The 22,112-nt window shown below is 28.1% G+C and overlaps 2 protein-coding genes across 2 annotated transcripts in view; both read right to left on the reverse strand.

The window, feature by feature from the left end:
* LOC122270416 (cytochrome b-245 light chain-like) overlaps nucleotides 1-7,406 on the reverse strand; it is a gene marked incomplete in the record, with an annotated part of 16,454 nt that extends 9,048 nt beyond the window's left edge. Inside the window, 3 exon segments of the mRNA XM_071182805.1 lie at nucleotides 3,464-3,529; nucleotides 4,479-4,551; nucleotides 7,184-7,406. Of these exon segments, the coding sequence (XP_071038906.1) occupies nucleotides 3,464-3,529; nucleotides 4,479-4,551; nucleotides 7,184-7,253 (209 nt within the window).
* Nucleotides 7,407-10,830: 3,424 nt separating this feature from the next.
* On the reverse strand, nucleotides 10,831-21,413 carry LOC107455437 (G1/S-specific cyclin-E1). The gene is made up of 7 exons (XM_043047654.2): nucleotides 21,043-21,413; nucleotides 20,242-20,388; nucleotides 20,068-20,163; nucleotides 18,822-18,959; nucleotides 16,821-16,932; nucleotides 15,417-15,574; nucleotides 10,831-12,742 (listed from the first exon to the last, which is right to left on the reverse strand). Exons 1-7 carry the CDS (start codon nucleotides 21,229-21,231, stop codon nucleotides 12,623-12,625), a joined length of 960 nt encoding a protein of 319 aa, XP_042903588.1. The 5' UTR covers nucleotides 21,232-21,413; the 3' UTR covers nucleotides 10,831-12,622.
* Nucleotides 21,414-22,112: the final 699 nt, after the last annotated feature.

The raw sequence follows: 22,112 nt of genomic DNA on the forward strand, positions 1-22,112 counted from the left end.
GAACAGAATTTTTGTACAAAGTATTGTACGTTGTCAGATTATTCTCATTTATGCTTCGTCTTTCATCACTTAATACATTTTTATACTTAGAAAACGATCTTTCTGCGTCAGTGCTGTTTTTAGGCACAGACAAACTTCAAATTGCCAATTTTGGAGCGTTCGGTCTTAGATTTTCAAAACTCGATCAATTTTCCTTCACCAACGCGGAATTCCTTGACCGTTGCTTTGTAAGAAGTAATTGCTGTGAAAACTCAAACATTCTGCATTCAAACTACTAGTTATAAGTCCCTACTAACTACTAGTCCCACCCCCCTTCATCTAAGAAACTGGTTCATATTTAAGAAATCACAAGAAGCCGCCTAGGAAAAACTAACTGGATACGTAGAAAGGCAGTAGAAATTTCATTGCCCAGTGCAATAGCATCTATAACAATTTTTCTGTCAAAGATTTGATTTACAACATTTTCCTTCTTTTGTGATTAAAATTTCTTTTGTACTCTTACTGACTTCAGGAAGGTAATTACCCTCCATAAGTGTAGAAAGACCACCTTAGTTGACAAGATTGTGATTATCTCTTATCTCTGAACTATTTTCATGTCATTTTGCTATTGATTCACTCCCCTAAATGTCTAATCAATATTACATGTTCAATTTAAGGTTCAGGAAAATAAAAAATTCTGTTTAATAAAAATAATATATAAAAAACAAATCAAATTTTAAGCAATTTTCGCGAAAGTCAAGATATATTGAGAAATTCGCGGATTTTAGGAAAAAAGATCACGATTTCGCGAAAATCATTGCGGAAATTAGCGCCGCGACAGACCTGCAGCCCTATACATAGTGCATAGTGTATTGGGTAATAAAACATGTAAAAGAATCACGCAACTGGTTTTCTAGAAAAATTCACCATGTATTGCATAGTGTATTTTGCTTTCAATGTAAGGTTACGTTTAACAATGATAGGTTTAATGTAACCACAGTGCATCAAAAATTGCAACACACGTGACATAATTTAACCCATTTTCTAATTATTTCACAATGTGTGCGTTAGCCATCCACACGCAAATTGGTTAGTCAACTATTTATACAAATGTAGGTTAACCAGTTCTATAAAAATTGGCACTAGTAACTAAAAATTTAATACTTATCTTAAACCTCCTGTTCATTTACAAAAGATTGATGCAAAAATTTTGAGTTCAATCTGGTAACAAGTTTTAAACTAATTTAATGCTAACATTTTTTTCATTATCTTTGCAATACTTTGAGTTAAAGCTGCTAATTTTTTTTATTACTATATGAAGTATTTAAGTTTATTTTTTCAAGAAAATTATTATAATTTATAATCAAACTTCGAAATAAACTTTTGCTTAGCACGTTTTAGATGATTTTGAATCGCCTTTCCTTTCTATTTGTAAAAGATTTCCCCTCATAAAACTTGATGATTATTACATGTAACCAAAGTTGGCAAGGTTTAGGACAGAATGGATTAATCAACGGTTTAAACCGTCCTGTCCAAAACCCCTTTGTTCAATTTGTCCAAGACCTTTTTGTTCGAATTATGTCGCAATTTTCAAAAAAAAATATGAAAAGTAAAAGGTTAATTTTTGAACAAGAAGCAAAATGAAGAAAAGTTTTTGCTTCATTAAAAAAGTTTATTATTATTTTTAATATTGAATTATTTCGCAAAAATATAATTTATCAATATTAAAATCATATTTAAAGGATATGGTATTCACTTTTGTTATTCCATGAATTGTACATCTTCAAAATTTATTAATCTTTTCCTATTATATTACATTATTTTCCTTTAATAATTAAAATTGTATAATAAATATAAAAAAATAATTAAAGGTAAATTGTATAAAAAGTATCAAATATTTAATAATTTATGTAATTATTATGTGTACAATGGTTACATATATAAAATTTTTACCTTTTACCAATGTTCGAGGTTTTGGACACTTTAAGACAGTTTTAGTAAATTTATTACAGTAAAACCCATGTGTCCTGTCCAAAACCAGTTTAGGATATCCAAAACCCCAACCCTGCTAACAGAAAGTAAGTGTATTAAGTCTCATTCCTATCCTTCCTTATAAAAAAAATAAGCTGATGGCAGGCGCCTCAAGTGCTTGCAAAATATTCGAATGGCCCATAATACTGTATTAGATCTAGAAGTTCTCTAGTAATAAGGCTACCAGTGAAGTAATTCTAATAATTTTTATAGTAATAAAGCACATGTAGAATGATCATGAAAAAGCCAGGTCACTATTTTACATTAATTTACTATCATGTGCAAATTAATTGACATACTATGTAAATAAATTTCTCACCAAAGGTACAGATAAAATCTAACATAATAGCTTCTGCCATAAATGCCCAGCTTAATTATGAAGTGTTCAAGATAGCCTTGATACCTAAAAAGAACCAAGAAAGAATTTAAACAATTAATAGTGGTAAACTATTTTGTCTTATTTAGATAAACAGTTTATAAATAATTATAAAAGATGCCGATCTAAACATAAATGCTGAATAACAAACCCATTTTAAGCATAAAAAACAAAAACACGATCATAATCACAATCACTAAATGAAAAAAAATCAAAAATGATGAAACAGAATTTTAATAAATTAATTTAATTAATTAAGCAAAATTTAATGTGAACTATATGGTATCACTGGCGTGGAGTACAGTTGGTAATTGTCCCCTCAATAATTAGAAATCTCAAAAAGTCCCTAAAATATTTCAGACAAATGAAGAAAAAAAATTTATGAAAATTCTAAGTTATAAACAAAATAAGAAATTAAATAAAAATGTATCACTTTTTCAATGTTAAGTAAATGGAAGAAATTCTTTAAACTTTCGAGAACTATTTAAACATATTTTATTTCCAACCCCCACAAAAATGTGGCATGCATGGCGTGAACTGACTCAACAATTGACAAAAACTAGACATTGTGTTTTTCCTTAGCAGGTTGCCACCATAATAATCTTGTAACAAAATTTAGAACAATTTGAACGCAATGTTTTGCTTTTCAAAATGTATTGCTATTTGATTAACAATGCAGCAAATAGCACATTTCCCCCCTCAAATTGCGTTTATTTAATTTACTTTCAAAATAATATATGATGATATATGAAAATAATATATGATGATATATGAATAGTATATGATATATGAATAGTATATGATATATGAAACTATTTAATTGAGAAGGTAGCTTGATGCTAAAAGGTTAGTCCAGATTCATTAATTCCTAATGAAGTTTATTTATTTTTAATCTTGTATAATGTTTTTTCTCAGTATTATACTTTGCACTGAAGATAATGCTCCAATGCAACATTAAGCTTTGTATATCTAATACAATTTAAATATATTTCTGATTTTTTTCCTTGCTCTGTTTTTAATTTAAGCGTTTTACAATTACAATCATTCTTAAATGTGGCGCATACTTACATTCTTTCAGCAGCAAATAAATCTTTTCTATACATTCGAGGGTATTCTAAAATAAATATAAAAATGCTGAAAAATCTAAAAGAGGTTAAGGTATCTGCATGAGATAGGTCTGGATATATATTACAAATGCTGTAAGCCAGCATTCCAGTAAAAGTGTGCATCCGCATCAAAGATGATAAATTTAATAACAAATAAATTAACAAATTTATCAAATAACAGTTGACGGAGCTCAATTAGTTTTTATTTCCTATTTATGATCAGTAATAGCATTACTAAGTTGGGGAACCACAAAAACTCATAATTAAGAAAGGCACTGCAATCCTAAAAAGTTTAGAACTACTGAAGTTAGTGGTTAAATAAATTTCTTTTAAATCATATTAATTAAAATTATATAATACATAAATAATAGTTAAATAAAATACATAAATAAAAAATAGAATGAAAAGTTTCATTTCATATTGAAAAGAAAATGTCACAACCTGTTTTCTTAAAATAATCAAAGCAGCTGCAGTTTAAAATTTTACATTACATGCTAAGCCAAAACTTTAATCCTATTTTTTAAATTTTAGGAAAAATGTTTTACTGTTGAATAAAAGGTGATCCTTCTTAATTACTTTTTATATCGTTCATTGAACGTAGAATTTTATGATGCATAAAACACAAATGCATAAAATTACGTCATGATTACATTATTAAACATTTTGATACTAAATATAGGTTTATTTTCCATTCATTTTATATTTTAAGAGCTAGCTGAATGTAGAGTTTTTTGTTGCACCAAAAACTTGCAGTTTAAGGATCAAGAATATAAATTCGTTAAAAAAAAAAGAAAATCTGCACAAATTGATTAGCACATTTAAGGTCAGATCATTTGATCATGTTTTGATTTTTAATTAGAAATCTGATCATTAGATTAAAATTTATCAAGTGTTTTCTTTTTATACAGAAACAAAAATAAAGAATGATGAATAATATAAATATACATAAAGAACAAAATCTATTTTCACAACACAATGAAGGATACAAGGAATAAATGGCAATTTGCCACCTAGGAAAAAATGTATTCACCATACCAACTGTAGATCCAACAATCAGTACTAAAAAAAATAGGAAGAAGTACATTATAAAAATTTATGATAAATTAAATTTAAAGTAATACATAATTATAAACTTTTGAAGGTACCCTTTTCAGTAGCCCTTTTAAAGAATTTTTAAAAAAAATATTTTCAATGGAAAATAGATGTCTTCTCCATCATTGGGCTATTATGCTGAATTCTCTTTAATTTGATTTAGAACTTTTATCAGAGCTCAGAGCTGTGGCTAAATTTTTTAATTTTAAGATCATTTAGAAGGCATTAAGAAGAACAAATTACTTGTAATTTTTCTCGTAATTTTTGAAAATTGGTCAAAAGATCTAGCTGAAGCTAAATGGTAAAGGATCAGCAAGTAAAACATTAAAAAGAATTATATGAGGATATAAATGGGCGTTTCATCATTAGGTCTTACTCTGCGCACTTTTGAATTGTGTTTGTATTTCATAATTTTTTTATTTCAATTTTTGATTTTTTAATTGCTTGCTCTTCTTTTGTTTATAAATTTTGGGGCCTTGGGGCACAGTCAGTTTTTGGTATTACCCTTATGACAGAAAGGTATGTTGGCAGACAGTGCATCCCCTGATGAAGTGCCGTTTCGCTAGCATACATATTCTTAAAATTCTTCGTTTTCTGCCTGATTTGTGCTCCTAACTTTCCAATTTATTAAAGAATTATATGATTTATTTTTGTTTCATTCCTAAGAACAATAATTTTAAGCATCTTTTTGGCTATCATTATTATTTTTCAATTTTAAATTTATTTTTTATCAATAACATATCATGTGTGGGATCTTTAGAAAAGATGATTTAGGTTTAAGTACGTTATTAATCCAGACTTTCACAATAATAGTTTCAGTACTTATTTTTTAATTTCTTTTTATTTGAATAATAATTTGTAATTTAAAAACCTTTATTAAAAGAAGATTTTTATTCCCCAGAAAGATAAAATTTTTCCATAATTGTACTTTTCCAGCTATTTTACACATCTGTTGATTTATTTTCATTTTTTAATAAAATAATCATAACCTAAAAAATAAAAAGACAGATGAATTTAGTTGAGCCCGGTGACTTTATATTGGCAACTTTATCGTTTATGCTGGCAAAATGGAGAAGTACCTTTAGAACTAACTAAGCATTTTCCCCATTGCAATAATCATAACTCACAATAACAAAACACTAATAAGACACACAAAGCTATAAACAACATAATGAATAATAAAAATCAGTTCTAAACACAACAACTCACTTAAATAAGACTAAAGATTTTCAAATCATATTAGTTAACTTCATGATTTTCATTTTTATGAATAGCAAAATGCACAGCCTTCAGGAGCCATGAATAGCTTAATATCAATCTAGATCAGTAGTTCCCAATTTCTATCAGTTATGGAACTCTAAATGATTAGCATTCTATTAGTGGAACCACAACTTAAACTTCATTAACAATTCTGAATATATTATTCAAATATACTACTAACTATTCTAAATGGACTACTGAAAATATTTTTAAATTATTATTATATTTTGAAAATATTATTATTATTTTGAAAATATTTAATTTGAAGCTTTATCATCCTTTTATTACAAATAGTTCTAAAATTAGATATTACTTATGGCAATCAAATTTACAAGGCTGGAGCAGCCTTAATTATATTTCTGAATCAGTTTTCTCATGTATAAGCTAAACTGGAAATGAATTAAACATACTTAAGTATGTTTTTTTTTTTTTAATGAAAGGCCAAAAGAACTATCATAAATATTGCGAACGTTTATCAGGAAAACATATTTTTTCATTGAAGAATTTAGTACCTACTTTGAATTGAGATGTTCCATGAGAAATATTAATTTAACTTTTTGTAACTGCGTACCTTTTTTCCTAATTTTTTCAATGATATTAGAATAACTAGATATATTTTTTAATTTTGCCATTTTTCCCACACGCTTTTTATTTAAATAATTTTTTTAAAACATAATATTAAATAAATAAAGAATTATAGATTAGGTATAATTACAGGTTGCAAAAGTCATAACTGGTTAAAATAAGTCATAATCTTTGGAACTAATATGACCCTTCCACAGAAACCATGGGGTCCTCGGAATAAATTTTGGGACCACTGATCTAAATATCTGAAATATATAGAACTCAAAATTTTAAAATTTTCAATATAAAAATTTAAATTCTTATAAGTTTATATAGGGTTAAAATGTATAAAATTTCCTTTGGTCTGCGATTGGATAAGTTGCTGTTAAGGGTAAAAAAAAAAATTTTTTTTAAAAGAACTTTTTATGATTATTATAAAAATAGCCTTTTTTTTTTATCACAAGAGTGGCAAACTGGAGAAAAGCCCCGCCCTCATAACTGCTCTGATTGAATATAAATAAGTAAGAATTAAAAGAAACTTTCTAATCACTCCAGAATAAAATCTTGCAATTTTAATTGCAACTAAATCAAAGTGACTTATAAAACATATCAAACAAATTCATAAATACAAAAACTAGACAATGAAAAGATTGTAATAAATATGCTCTTTAACCGCACAAGTATGAAAACATATTCGAATATAAGAAGAAATTAAGATAGAAAACATGGTAAAACATAAATGTAAAAATGAAAGAGAATAAAATAATCTTATTACTATATGAACTATTTAAAGTGAATTCATTAGCAAAAACTCCCCACTCCAGGGGCTTAATAACAAGTTTCATTATTTTACGAAACTTGAAAATGGTACGAAAAATTATTCTTTCTTCTCATTATTTATGAATAAATGAAACGGACGTTCTATTCAAGTAAAACTAGACCATAGCAGAGCACAGAAACTAAATCATCAATGAATGTAAATTTCAAAACTTTTATTTATTTACATATTGACTTGGTTATTGATAAACCGCTTTCAGCTGCCTATTTTAGTAAATTCGAAAGAATGCTTGACAGTAGAAATAAGGGTTGACAATAGAAATAAAGGACCGGAATCGATGATGCTGCTCCCAAATACAAGCGGATCTCTAGTCTAACCACATAGGGCTATAAACTAAACTAGCACGAAAACGTAAAAAATAGTTAAAATTACTGATCATTTCAGTAATAGGAATAGTGTTTTCCATAAGACGGAAAGGATCGGGGGCGTTCAAACCTCTAAAAAGATTTGACAAGTATTCGGGTTATCACTCCGATAACTCTCAGAAAGTCGCCTTTACTCCACTGTAAGACATTAACAACCATAACTAAATCAAAGTGACAAACAAACGAGCCACCAGGTATAGCTTTGTAGATTGAATTTCTTACAATACACGATTAGTACACGATTTTAAATGAGAACCATAAATTTTTATTTCGCCAAAAAATATTATTTTAAAAACTTGAAGTCCCACAGTGAACTGATCATTAAGACACGGTTCCCAGCAGATCACCGAAATCAAGCATCACTGGCTGTGGTCAGTGTGCGGGTGGGTGACCCACTTGGATCAGTCTGCGTAGGGACCGAGGGTGTGCGGCATTGGTCCTCGCTAAACTGTGCTACCGTAAAGTGCTCGACTTCGCGTGCAGGTCGTCGGACTACTGAAGCGGGGGTGCCATCCCCTCTGCAGAGGATCAAAATTGTGATGGCATGTCTTCGGATCATCCTCAGAGATGTTTCCCAGGCCGTCGCCAATAGCCCATTGTGCAGCTCTAGTGCGACGTAAATGAACTACATCCACACATCACACACAAAAACTTGATGGAAGAATTGTCTTTGCTTACAGTTTTATATCATTCATTAAACCTTGTTTTTTAACTTAATTTTCAGCAATTCTCTTTAAAGAACAGAATTCACATATTTAATATTTTTACTAACTGTTTTTTTTTTTTTTTTTTATCATTCATTGATTTAAAAATCATGAAATTGCATTAAAATAAAGAGCTCAGTCTGACATTATTTAAATACATATTTACATTTAACACTATTTTTTCTTTTTAAATCTTTTGCAGTATTTTTCTAAGAATTATGCCTTATTTACTCCCTAAAATTTGTTATCTACGTTAGCAAGCAAATTTTGTTCAGGGTAATTTAAACATTTCTTTGGTATAGCATTCACCCTCATTTATTAAAAATAAAAAATGTCAAGCTACTTCTTCATATCAGTTCAAAACTTAAATTTATTTCAGAAATTTTTTATTTGGTACTATTAAATTTAAGCTGAGGACTAATTTAATTCCTCTTTTTTTTTATTTATTTATTAATTCCTGAGATTCAAAGGGAATAATTAAAAAAAAAAAAGACTTTCATGGTTTAAATTTTTATTTTCCATTAGTAAATTAACGTATGTATCTATTTATTCATACTTTTTGAGAACTTACTCATAAATTTGGAACATTTTTGAGAAATAAAAATTGTGAATTTTGCCCATCTGAAATTGTTACTAATTTTGTGTAGAAAATTTTTAATTTTATAAAAAGCTTGATATTTTCTTTACATAATAGATATGTTTTCAATTTTGTAATTGATTTAAATAAAACTCTAATAATTGCTCTATACTTAATATTATTAATAAAAATATTCCTGATGAAAAGACTGGATAAATTATTATTTTCCTTCATTTCTTTGCATAAAACAATTTGAATACACACTTGCAGTATAGTTATGTGCAATCATTATACTACCAACCAATGTTTCAAAGAACTCTTTGTGGTAGTTTTAAATTTTAGGTTTTCCCAGCTTGAAAAAGTGAATACTGTGATAAGAGTGAACACAATTTCTAAATATCCTCATATCAAACAATTTCATCAATAATCAATAAAAAGCATTTGCATGCGGAAAAAACTTCAGCCAATCCTTTCTCCGAAAAACCGTTACTTGTCATCTCAGACTTACATTTTCTTATTCTCAATAGACAAATGTTTCATTCATGCTATATAGCACTTAGAATCAGTAGGATGAAAAGTTTCTCTTTGGACATCTACATAAAAATGTTTAGATGAATAGCATATTGCATAAAAGTAAAAAGCCCTCATAATCATAAACCTGCAAATCATTAAAAAAAAACAACAAGATATTGTTAAAAATAGTTACCGAATTCATATTCTGACGAGTGAAATTAATCTAATCATCGAATTTGTTTAATCATTATGAATACAATTTCGTCCTAAACTGCTTCCAGTAACAAAACTACTAATTATGCAAAAATTCAATTCAGTTTTATTATAATCCTAAACATTTATCGCAGTACCTTGGTTATTGCTCAGTTAGGATGTTAAAGCTTTAACATCCCCCTCCCCCCACTATTGTAATCAAATTTTTTTTCCTTTTAATTATAGTTTTCCATTTAGTATAAGAAAAATATAGTGAATTTTTTATTACTCATCAATATTTGTTAAGTCAATCTGATACAGTTAAGTCAAAGTACAGCTTTTTAGATGATGTTAAAATTTTCCTTTTGCAATGTTAACATTCTTAATTTTACCTTCTAATTGTATTATTATATTCTTAAAAGATTTAAAATAATTAGATATTTAATTCATTTTAAATTATTATAACACTTCGCTTTCTAGAACACAGTGGTGTATCCTATTGATGATTTGTTTTATTTAACTTTCTTCTTTTAAAGAAATTAAAATATTTTTCACAGGTAAATACAGATATTACGCAATATTACATGAAGAATTAAAATAATATTTTTATACATTCTAAATTGAATTAGAACACTTAAAACTTTCTTTAGTTAATTAAAATATTTTTAAACATAAATTTAATGTTAGAATAATTTATAATTCTATTACATAAATTAAATAAGAATTAAAATAAAAATTTGGTGGAATATTTTCCAGAGCAAGAAACTTATCAAGGAATGTAAAGCAGGTAACTCTGCATACCAAACTAGAACAGTAGACAGGTATTAATACCATAATTCAGTGTTTCCCAAAGTGTGGTACACGTACCCCCAGGGGTATGGGAGGAAGCAGTTTAGCGTCGGTGCGCGTTCTTATGCGAAATATCCTGTGAAAATTTCAAAACATATCAATAGGAAAACAAAGCAAGCCATGAAAATTTATGATGACGTATTTATGACTATTGGCTATTTTTTGCAGAGTTAACAGTTAAAGAGTGGTGTCAACAGCCAGTTGCAATTTTTAACTTTTGTGCAATTTTTTTATAGAAAAAAATACATTCATTTTTTTCTGAGTGGTACACAGCATTACGAAAAATTTCGAAAGGGTAGAGAAAAGTCATAAGTTTGGGGAACACGGCCTTAATTGATAATGACAGCAATGTTTAAGACTGAAGTATAATAAAGATAAGACAAGTATTATAAAAATCTTTATTACAAAAGGTCAACAAGAAAAACAATTTTCAGTACATTCTCTTCTAGCACAACTTCAATACATGCAGATTGCAATGATTTTTGCAAATGTTTCACACAATATATTTACAAATATGTTACAATTACACAATGCTGAAAAAAAAAATGCAACAAAATGTACAAATGATTGTGAGAGTATATTATTACTGGTATTTATCATATTGGCACATCAATACATGACAGAGATTGAATGTAAAGGACTAAATCATTAGCAGCTTATACAGAATGCGGAAATTAGCAAAATCACTACTTTACACAAAATTTATAATCCTGTTACGAATAATTCTAGCTGTTATTTAAAATGGTTACATAGATTTGATTTTATATCACAGTTTGTATTATTTCATTCGAATATTAGTCAATTATATAGAGTAATCAAGTCTAACTAGATAGTCAATAAAGCGACCTTCAATATTTCAAATAAATAGGGGAGGAAGAAAAGAAAAAAAAAATATTCCGATACGACAATCATATAGAACATAATCCCTACAAAAATTATAAATAATCTTTAATAACTATGTGAAAGAAGAGTTAATTTAAATTGTTGTAGAACTTAATATATTGTTGAAAAATCAATTTAAATGAATGGAAATTCATCTCTCTATGCTATATGAAGTTTTGTAAATATGAGCAAAAATAAATTTCGTAATGCATTTAAATTAAACATTCAACAGCACAATTTCCTGCTCAGTAATAAAAAAAAAATGTTGGACTAATTCATTTATATATATATTTATATATAAATAAGTATTCAAGTATTAAAGTGGCTTTAGATTTTTGTGGCTAAATATATATCAATTGACAAATTGCAATCACAAAAGCATTGCTGTTAAAAATGCTAATTGATAGACTGGAGTAAAGTCAGATTTCCAATAAGTTAAAGAATAAGTTAAGACAACACAAATGCACAATTCACAAGTCTAATTCAAGATCTAATAAATAAAAATTGGATTTGAATGAATTTTTATAAATATAAAATAAATAATCGTACATAAAAGTAACATAAGTCAGATTGGTGACACAATAAACTAGTTTATAGCAAAATTAAATTCAATATTGTCCTTAGCAATGCTGAAAAACCATTATGTAAAGCATAAGTAAACAGATTAAATTCCATACCAAAAAACTATACAGTAATCCAAACAAAAGATCTAATTAATGTCTTCTAAGTCAAAAGTATAGTAAAAAGACCACAAGCCTGTATTGACAAAACAACCATAGGGAAAACAAAGTGATCTAAATAAGGACCCAAACACAGGGGAAAATATTAAAATATAACAGCAAAATGAGTAATGAGATATAGATTGATACATGATACAATCTTTAAAAAATATACATATAAAAAATTTTAAAATAAAAGAAAATTAAGCATATAGGTATAAAAATGTATACTGGCAGTTACGTTTAAGATGTTAAAATGCTAAACACTAATGGTAAACAATGATAAGTTAGAATAATTTGAACACTAGTGGTGAGATATGTGATACACATCGTCTTACTTCTTAAGAAACACAAATATATTTAAAAAAAAAAAAAGTTTTGAAATTCATTTGGCAATAAAACTTGATATGGAAGAGAAGTCGTTAAAAAAGGGGTATTGTCAACTTCTGTCGGAAGATTTGCACTTTTCCCCATGAAGTGTGCTGATCAAGACTAGATTTTTTTTAAAAATTTTTTCTTCTTTTCTTATTAGAGCATGAAGGTGATTTCTTTGACAAATCCAAAAAGTAGATAGACTACTCATCAATAACCATTAAGTGAGGTTTCTTACTACTTTGTGGCGGAGTCATTTCTCTCAATACTAAACTTGGGCTTGTTTCATTTTTCGCTATCCTCTTTTTCTGTTGAACTAAATCCTAAAAGACAGAAAAAATTATTAAACATATTATTAAAATTATAAGCCATTTTAAAATTAGAGAAAAACTACATTTTTGAACTCAATAAAAGGTTAAGGATTTCAGGCTGGGCACAGGCTATGGTTTTTATCAAGATAAGCATTCTATAGAATTCAAATATGTTGCCAACTAAATAAATAGGAAAAAAAAAGAAAAAAAAGATTATCAGAACTGAGTAGTCACTTAAATCAGGTTTCAAATTTCCCCGATTTTTCCAGGCAGAAATCTTAAAATTTTCATGTCAGCAGGTTTTTTTCCCCTTCCCCCTCATGAGGTGAATGATAGGTACAAGAAAATTGTCAGCATTGTTAAGCATTTTATTTAAAAATTTATTTTTTTTTAATATATCATCTTGAAAAAATAATGTATCCCAAGAACTTAGTTGGAATAGTAAAGCACAGTGATGGTGTTTTTGCATGTTGGTGTATATTAGCATCAGGATAAGGTAATTTGAAACTAATTGATGGCATAAAGAATCAACCTTACTTAAATATACAATTTATAATCATCAACCCAAAATTTGGGTATTGGAAAAAACTTTTTTTAAAATCAAGATTGCTATCATAATCTTGTGAAGTCTAGGTAATTATGCACACTACCTCAAGTGTCATATTTAATCACAATAAACCATATTCGAAGAGAACTGGAATTTAGAGTATAATAACATGAAATTAAAACAAAAAACTAACTAAAAACAATAATGAGGTAAAAAAATAGCTTTCCTACCAGAAGAAAAAGTTACATTTATTCACATAGATACAAAAGAAAACTCGACTAAATGTTAATTTATAAAAAAATTAGAATATTTACTAATAGATACTTTTTGATTGATTTCTTAAGAAAAAAAAACTTTTGCTTTGCTATTAAAATATTCCATGGAGAGTTTTGCTAAGAGAATATATTTCTTCTTATTAAATATCCATTCAGAAATACTAATTGAAATTAATAGAAAGCACCCTATTTTATTGAGAGTCATAATAACATTTTTGAGAGTCACTGTATTTACAATTCAATAAAGCCATTTTACACTGTATTTTATCTAAACAGTGCTCGTTAAAAAATTCATTAGCTGCTGCCAACAACTCACAACGCAAAGAAAGTTATATGAAAATTTAAAATTATGAAGAAAAAAAAACTCGTATCAATACTTACACAAAAATAAAAAGACAGTTGCAACTCCGTATACGGCAAGGTTTTTTAATGGCTTTAAACCATAATTAAAATATTTGAGGGAGATAAAATAACTCAATGTCAATCTTATAAGAGACAAACACTTTTTAGTAGTTATAACCTTTCACTTGTTGATACTTGATCAGTTAATTGAAATGCAATCCTTTTTACATCTGCATGTTCTAAATGCTTTCAAAGAAATTAAGACAACTTAGTTAACTTAATACGCAGCTCCCACACTTTGATGATGGACAATTCCTAAAACAATGCAAATTGGGAAAATACTTAAATAAGGAAAATTTATCTTAGTGAATCAAAATTAGAAATTTCGAAAAAATTTTTACCCTTACCTAAGCCAATTTAGAATTTTTATAAAGTTTTTTGAAGTTTTTGTAGCTTTTTCACAGCTCTTTGAGAATACAGGTTTCTGCAACAAAGCTTTGGTGCTAAGAAGATCCTGATTTTAATTTTTATAAAATTAAAAGTTTAGTCTACATTCAAATTTTTAAGATTTAACTAAAATAATTAGGAAATTGAAACTCAGCAATTTTATTAAAAATTAGATAAATTCATATTACATAGCTGACAACTTTTAAATTATGGTGACTTTAATGCAAGAATGAATATTTTTGGTAGTTTTATCATTATATAAATATGTTGGCAATATTTTAAGTTACGAAATTTGACACAAAAATGTATGGAAATAGATTCGTCAGCCTAAAAATATGGATAGTCTCAGTAGTTTCGGCAAGAGAAAGGTGGAAAGTTTTGGTCCCTCAATGCTAACTTCACTATTTGTATATCTATGGAACTAATGATGGAAAAAAAAATTTGCACAATTAAAAAATGCCAATACATTTTTTTAATTGCAAGTTATACAAATTTCTATCCAATCTCTATGTAATTTATTCTATCTAATCTCTATGTAATTTTAAATGAATAAAATACAAAATTAAAAGAAAATTGCACAAATGGTTTCTAAGAAATAAAAAAATAGTAAAATATGACTTCTTTGGGATAGTGAAATACGTTAAAAAGGGAAATTAACAATTAAGAGGTCTAAATCTTTGACCTACCTTGAGCCTGAATTATTGAGACTGTATCTTCCGGATTGTCAGATCAAATCTGTCAAAAAGGAAAGAGAAAAAGAATTCCCACCCTAGAGAAAGTACGTTTTTGTGCTTGATTTTGTAACTCAAAATATTGTTTTCACACTATAATCTACATATTAAGGTTAGGCCTTGGAACCACTAAACTCTTTGTGACACAAGTCAAGAGTCTTGCATTTATTCACTTAAGAAATGACCTTTAAAAAGAGCAAATTAAAATAAAAGGTTAGACACAAAAATTTTCAACATAAAATAAAAAACCGTATATCTTGCTCAAAATACAATAAAAATAATAGAAAAAAACTTTTTTAGAGGCTGATTGAATGAGTTCTTAACTATAAGGAGGAAAAACTTACTAAAAGCTTAAGCCCAGCAGTGTGCGTCTGTATATTGTGAGCATCATCAGCAGGAATATCATGGAAAAGTTTAACATCAGGAACTTGATTTTCAACAGCTACTTCAACATAGGGTTTCATCCATGCAACACATGGCAAAAGCTCACTCCAACAAAGACCTATGACGACAGGCATTTGTATTTAAAATTGATTGTTCCAAACATTTAATGAGTACCAATAAACTAACTTAAACAATATGAAATATCATAGCAAGCATACGGTTTAAGAGAAAAAGAATTAGGCAATAAAGCATAAAAGGAGGATGCTTAAGAATAATGCTGTGAGAAACCAACTTATATGGTTACTCTGGTTACTGGTTTTAAAAAATTCAAATGCCTGTATCATTAAAAAATTAGATGTGATCTTCATGATACTTTAGCATGAAGAATGGCAACCATAGAGAGAAATGAATTAAAGCATACAATAACTACCAACTTTTGTTATTGTCAATATCATTAGTAAACCTGTTGACATGTTGAAAATTCATAAAATAATTCCATTTTTTATACTTATAAGTTACAAATTTATTAAACATTGTATGTAGTTTCTAAAGTGCATTTTTTCTTTCAGCAAAGTGTCTTCAGTAAAGCTGAATGTAATAACAAATCATGCAACAACAGAGTTAGTAGTGGGAAAATTGGATTAAAAAAAAATCAGGACATTTTTCAGAACAATATTCTAGACTATTTTAATAAGGATAAAAGACAACACCGAAATCAAGATATGTCATTAACATAATTTGCTGAGTTTTTATTAATTGGGGAAGAAAAAGATTCAGTAGATTTAACAAAATAATATAAATTTCATGATAGCTGACTGTTGCATAATATACAAATATTTTACATATTGGGAATTTTTATTGTCATCAAAATATAAAAGCTTTATCAATGGTCTGCCATATTTTTCGTTTATGATCGATATCAAATGAACTAGAATTTGAAATTAGAACTCATAATTTTTAACAGTAACAGACAGGTGATCTACTATTGATAGTTTAAACTTCTTTAATTAATTAAAAAAAAGTTTTAAATAAAAAAACAGCTTTAAACTGATAACTAAAAATGAGGTTCACTTTCATCATGTATTAGCAATACTTTTTTAAATATTTAAGCAAGCAATAAATTCTATTTCAATGAAGATTTTTTAAGGAAACTTTCTCAATTTGAGAACTTTAAAATGTGCAAAAACCAGGAGAATTTTTATCAAACCAGTAGACCATGAGAAACTGGCAAAATCCAGTAGAGTTGGCAGAAAAAACAGAAACTTAGATTCAAAATAAAATCTTAGCACCAATCACAAGTTTAATTTTTACAATTATAGAGATGATAAATACAAAACAAAATTTTAAAAATAAATGTAAATTACCAGAGACGTGCATGGCCGTTTCTTTTGATATGAAATGAGCAATGGCAGATGCACATAAAACACTGTAGGGAAACCTTAAACTCTCAATATCCAACACACATAAATCTAAGACCTATTAAAAAAATAAGTCACATATAGTGGGAACAATAACATTAATAGTATAATAACTTTTTTATTGAATTTCAGGACACAAAATTAACTTAATGAATGCATCGTGTTACATATACATAATTATTTGGACAATCCTATAAGAAAAATCTCACATATAAGAAAAATCGCATTTTGTATCAAAATATTTCATAAAAACATATGAAAAAGCATGAACACTTGATAAAAAAAGGATTTATGAATGGATAAATAAATTTAAAGTACTTATTCTACTTCCTGTCAAACAATTGTGCGGCTAAAATAATAGTAAGTCACTAGACAAAATTATAAATTTTCTTTAAAATTTTTACAGGAAATTAATTTTAAATTGACTTGTTTCTTGAGCTAAAAGTTAAGAAGTGTTATACTGGCACTTTCTGAGAACTATCCATATTACAGATGAAAATATTTGAACAAAAAACTATATTAAAATTGGTACCGATTAAAGAATAAGGCAAAAATTTGTTGTGCATCTGCAAATAATACTCAATTTATCTGCCAAGTTTCCCAATAGCTGATAATGATCTGGCTTGAATTATAACTTATTTATCACAGAGATTTTGATAGAATAATGGGACATATGTTAAAAATGGGAGAAATTTTTTTTTTTTTTTGGGGGGGGNTTGGGGGGGGGGGGAGTAGAGGTTGTATTGGATTTGAATATTTGACGTTGTGATGATGATTATAACTGTTTTCTATTTGTGCAGATGGGAGAAAAGTAATGACATATTAAATGATTTATTGGTGTTTCGTTTTTATAAGCAATTATTTTTTTCTTCAGAAATGTAATTATTAAATTTCGATTTTAGGGTTGAATTTTGTGACTTTTTCTGCAGAATAAATGTTTTAGAGGGCATAATTAAGTTTTGTAAAGTGATATGGAAGCAAAGTTTAATTGGAGTCTGCATGTCGGTTATTTTTTGAAGCAATTTATTGTCAATCCAAGCAATGATTAGAAGTAGAATTAAGAGTGAGAAGTTTTATTAGGAAAATACGTATAATTTTTTTTTAGCGTACTTAGGCTGCTGTGGGGACAGGGAGGGAGTGATTTTTAAACAGTTCGAAATTAAATAGGAATTTATGTCTATTTCGCGTCATTGAACATTATTGGACTGTTTTATCAATGATGTGTCATCCATCAATAAGATTTTTAAAAATTTGTGAAAGTGGAATACTTTAATCTTCAGGTGAGTTTTTATAAATTTATTTTATGGAGATTTTCTTATTTTTGTCTATTTTACGCAGAGTAGTAAAAAAACTGGTGCCTACAATTCCATATATTATCCAAAACTGTACTCTATATAGATATGCGTTATCTTTCTTTGGAGAACTGCAATTTTGTGCAAAAAAATGTCTGTAAAATAGTTCATAGTTACAAATGATGCCATTGCTTGTTATACATTTAAACAGTATAATCCTACGCCAATGTTTTTTTTTAGGGTTAAGTGACTATGCTGGGCTAAAAATTAATCGTAATTCAAGAGAACTTTTAATTCCCTAGGTTTACAATATTTGATTCTGTTTTCAGAATCAAAGAGGCAGCCACATGAAGAAAAAGTTGCCTGGGAGCTAACATTTGTTATAGATTTGCAGTTATTTATGAAATGCATGCTTTCAGTGAAAAAAAAAAGGCCACAAAACAAATGAATCTCGAAACTTATTTGAGTATTTTATTCTTTTATCATCATGTGATGAAAGCATCACTAATAAAAATATGCCAAAAGTGATTGAAGAGAAAAAATATTGCTGAACACAGGGTGCAAAAGCACATCGAATGTGTTCCAAAAATAACCATACCTCTGAAAAACTATGTAAGTAAAAGCATTAAAAAGGGTTTTAACAGTAAAGACTTACTTGACTGATTTGTAAGAACAATTTTCGAGGATATCTTTCAGGACCTATTAAGTTTTCTCCATTTTCTAAAAATGCCAATTGCATAAATATATTCAACCAGCAATTCATGGTGACAGGTGACAAATTCCAGTTAAGTGTCTGCAAAAAAAAATTTTTTTTTAATACATACTTTGAAAATATAAGATGAATTCTCATCTCAAACATTGTACAGATTGTACTTTTTTCACAATGATAAGGTTACTAAATTAAGGAAAATTTTGTTGAATGAATTTGATAAACCTTGTAGTTTTAAGTTAATTGTAGTACCATCTTCACAAAACAAAATTTGATATCCTAATCCAGCCAGACAGCCATCAACACTGAACTACAATACTATTTATATTTTTCATTGATTTTTACAGTATAAAACACAACAACATTTAAAAAATAACACCCATGGTTGAAGGCCTAATCTGCGCTGAACTCATTAAAAGACATTTGTACCACAATCTAACTCAAAATCAAATTTGATACTCATTTCAGCAGTTTTATCTACAATTTAAGGGAAATCTAATTAACCGATGTTACTTCGATTGTAAATAAAGGCTATAAGCTATTTGCTTTATGCTTCTGGTCACAGATTTTACACTGACAACACCATTCAACTAAAAAAAAAAAAAAACTCGAATTGGCATTTAATTATTGACACAACATAAGACAGAAAAAAATTATGAATATTAGATCATGAATAATTTTATTTTATAATAGTGACTACTGATGTTCAACTATCTAGCCTTGTAATTTTGAATCCAATCCAGAAAACAAAGGAACTCTTGGATCAAGTATTGGGTGAAATTTAGGAGGACTTTTTAATAGAACTAACCCGCATCTGCATTACATGGAGAGGAAGACCACAAGAACCTCCCACGGTAAGCCCGATGGCAAGGGGACTCTAACCCATGATCCGTCCATCACTGAGGATATTTCACTTTAGCTCTTTTGTCGGTGCAAGTAGGGAATTGAATTGAATGTAGGGTTTAGTGGCGCAAGGTCCAGATGAGGACATGCTGCGCCAAACAATACGGTAAACGGTGTAAGCAGGGTGCGGAATTCATACACATCAGAAACCGCAGGTATCCGAACCAGGTTCACCTAATTGGAAGGCGAACGCTCTATCCCCTGAGTCACCAATAATTATAGTATTTTGAACGCCAGCCGATAAAAAGTTACACATTTTCATCTGAAAAAGAAAAAAAGTCGGACTTACCATAATCAAGATGAGCTCTTGATTTAGAATATCAGTATCTGCACATGCGCCATCGGTAACATAAGCAAACTGCTCTAGTTTAGCTGGATAAATCTCCTACAATTAAATAATAAATTTTGAATAAAAAACAAACGGTTAGTGAAAAAAATTCAACGGGCATGAAAAATTACTAACCTCCATTTTAGATGCTACAAATAATGCCGTTGCGCCCAGCAACTGAAGATAATTTCTTGGTAAATTTGATTTAGCCATTAAAAACCTATCAACATAATCAATAGCCAGGTGAAATGTTTCTCTGTGAATTCTGAAAACTTCACAAACCTAAAAGGAAACAATTAAATCGTGCTTTAATAAAAAAGTTATATTTTTAGATTTAACAGCTATTATAAACAATGATAGTAAAATAACAACTCTAACATGATGATAAATTTCTAGACAAACTTCTTATCTTGATCCAGTTCTGATTTAATATTTTAAACAATTTTTTAAACCTTTACTTAATATATACTTTTAACTATAATAGAAATTTTGTTTAGTAAAAATTAAAATATGTTCCTAATTAAATTTTTAATTACTAATTGATACTATTGGCCAAAATTAGAATGATTATTTGATTTTTTGTGTAAGATTTTAATTTGTGAAAAATCTTTATAATTTTTTTAATCTAAAATTAGCTTAGAATCAAGTTCTTTTTCTCAGAGCATTGGGAAAAAAAAAAATCTTGCTTCTCTGAAGAAAGAAAGAAAAAAAAAAAAGTCTTCAATGCCTTTTTGAAAAGAATCCAGTTTCGAACTGAAAAATTTGGTAAGGGATCTCTTTTCAAGATAAAGTATTTTGTAAAGGATAAAGTATTTATGAATAATTAATTTGTGAAGTAACCAACTTCTATGTAAAACAATATGTGGTTGCGATTATCCTTAACAGACCCTGATCAGAGAATAAATAAGAAAGACATTTATTGGTAGAAATAATTACCTCAGACAACCAGTCAATTAAAATCGACCGCATGCGAGGTTCTAAATCTGGATGCCTTTTCAGGACTTTGTTATTTCTTGTATAAATAGAATCTTTCAAAACCATAGAATGCCACATTTCTTTCTGTTCAGCCCAGTCAAGTTCTGGCAAAGGTGAAGATCGCTTGCATGCATTTGAGAAAGGATGCATTAGTTTAGCTAAGCCCCTGAATTCCTTCAGAGCAGAGGGAGACAATCTTCTGCTGCATGCAGTTTCATCTGCAGAAGCTTCTGTGTCAGTTGTGGGTGTGTTTTCGCAACTGCTAGTCGCAATGCTGGAGGAAGGTGATGAGAATTCAGATGAAGGAGATGTGATCTAAAATAAATTAATAATAAGTACTGATTGGTTTCAGAAGAAAAAAAAAACATTGCTAAAATATAATCTACAACAATATAAACATTCTTTTGAAACTTAAAGTATTGCATAGTATTGTTTTTAAATTTACTATATGTTATTCTCTTAGAGAGTAATTTACTGATAATTAAACTTGTAGTTCGTAAACATCATTAATTTAACAAATCATAATGTGTTGAACTTTTGAATTTATTTAAAGTAACTTTGACAAAGGATTGTTGTCTCAGCGGTTTACAAAGGATTTAGGAAGTCTAAAACATACTACTATTACATTTCTTTATACTATACTATTAATTTTTTTAAAAGTATTTTTTAATGACAAAATTAAAAATATGATTATCACCAAGATTTGAATGATAAATGTATTTTTGGCATATTTGATGTTTTCCGTTATAAGGCATTACTCATCTTTTTTGTCTTTTAGGCTATTTTTTTCCCTTTTTAGTTCTTTTTCACCTTTCTTTCAAACATTTTTTAATGAATTTTGAAAAACATCTCTTTTTTAGGTACACTTATTTATCAATCAATTTCTTTCCTTTATAAATTACTTTTACAGTGAATCTTGTTATTCTATATATCTCTCTAACAATAGCTGATGTTGAAAAGTTTTTCAAGTTACAAAAAATTTGATTTTTGAAAATGCAATCTTTTTCAGGTATTCATTAACATTCCATAAA

Source organism: Parasteatoda tepidariorum, chromosome 6, assembly GCF_043381705.1.
Source record: "Parasteatoda tepidariorum isolate YZ-2023 chromosome 6, CAS_Ptep_4.0, whole genome shotgun sequence".
NCBI classification, from domain to species: Eukaryota; Metazoa; Arthropoda; class Arachnida; order Araneae; family Theridiidae; genus Parasteatoda; species Parasteatoda tepidariorum.

Excerpts from the sequence above, each read along its gene's own strand:
- LOC107455437 (XM_043047654.2), bottom strand. The coding sequence starts at position 21,231 with ATGCATCCTTTCTCAAATGCATGCAAGCGATCTTCACCTTTGCCAGAA. Across the intron at positions 20,389-21,042 it reads TAATTGACTGGTTGTCTGAG|GTTTGTGAAGTTTTCAGAAT; the intron begins GTAATTATTTCT and ends GTTTCCTTTTAG. Across the intron at positions 16,933-18,821 it reads TGTTCTTACAAATCAGTCAA|GTCTTAGATTTATGTGTGTT; the intron begins GTAAGTCTTTAC and ends TTTTTTTAATAG.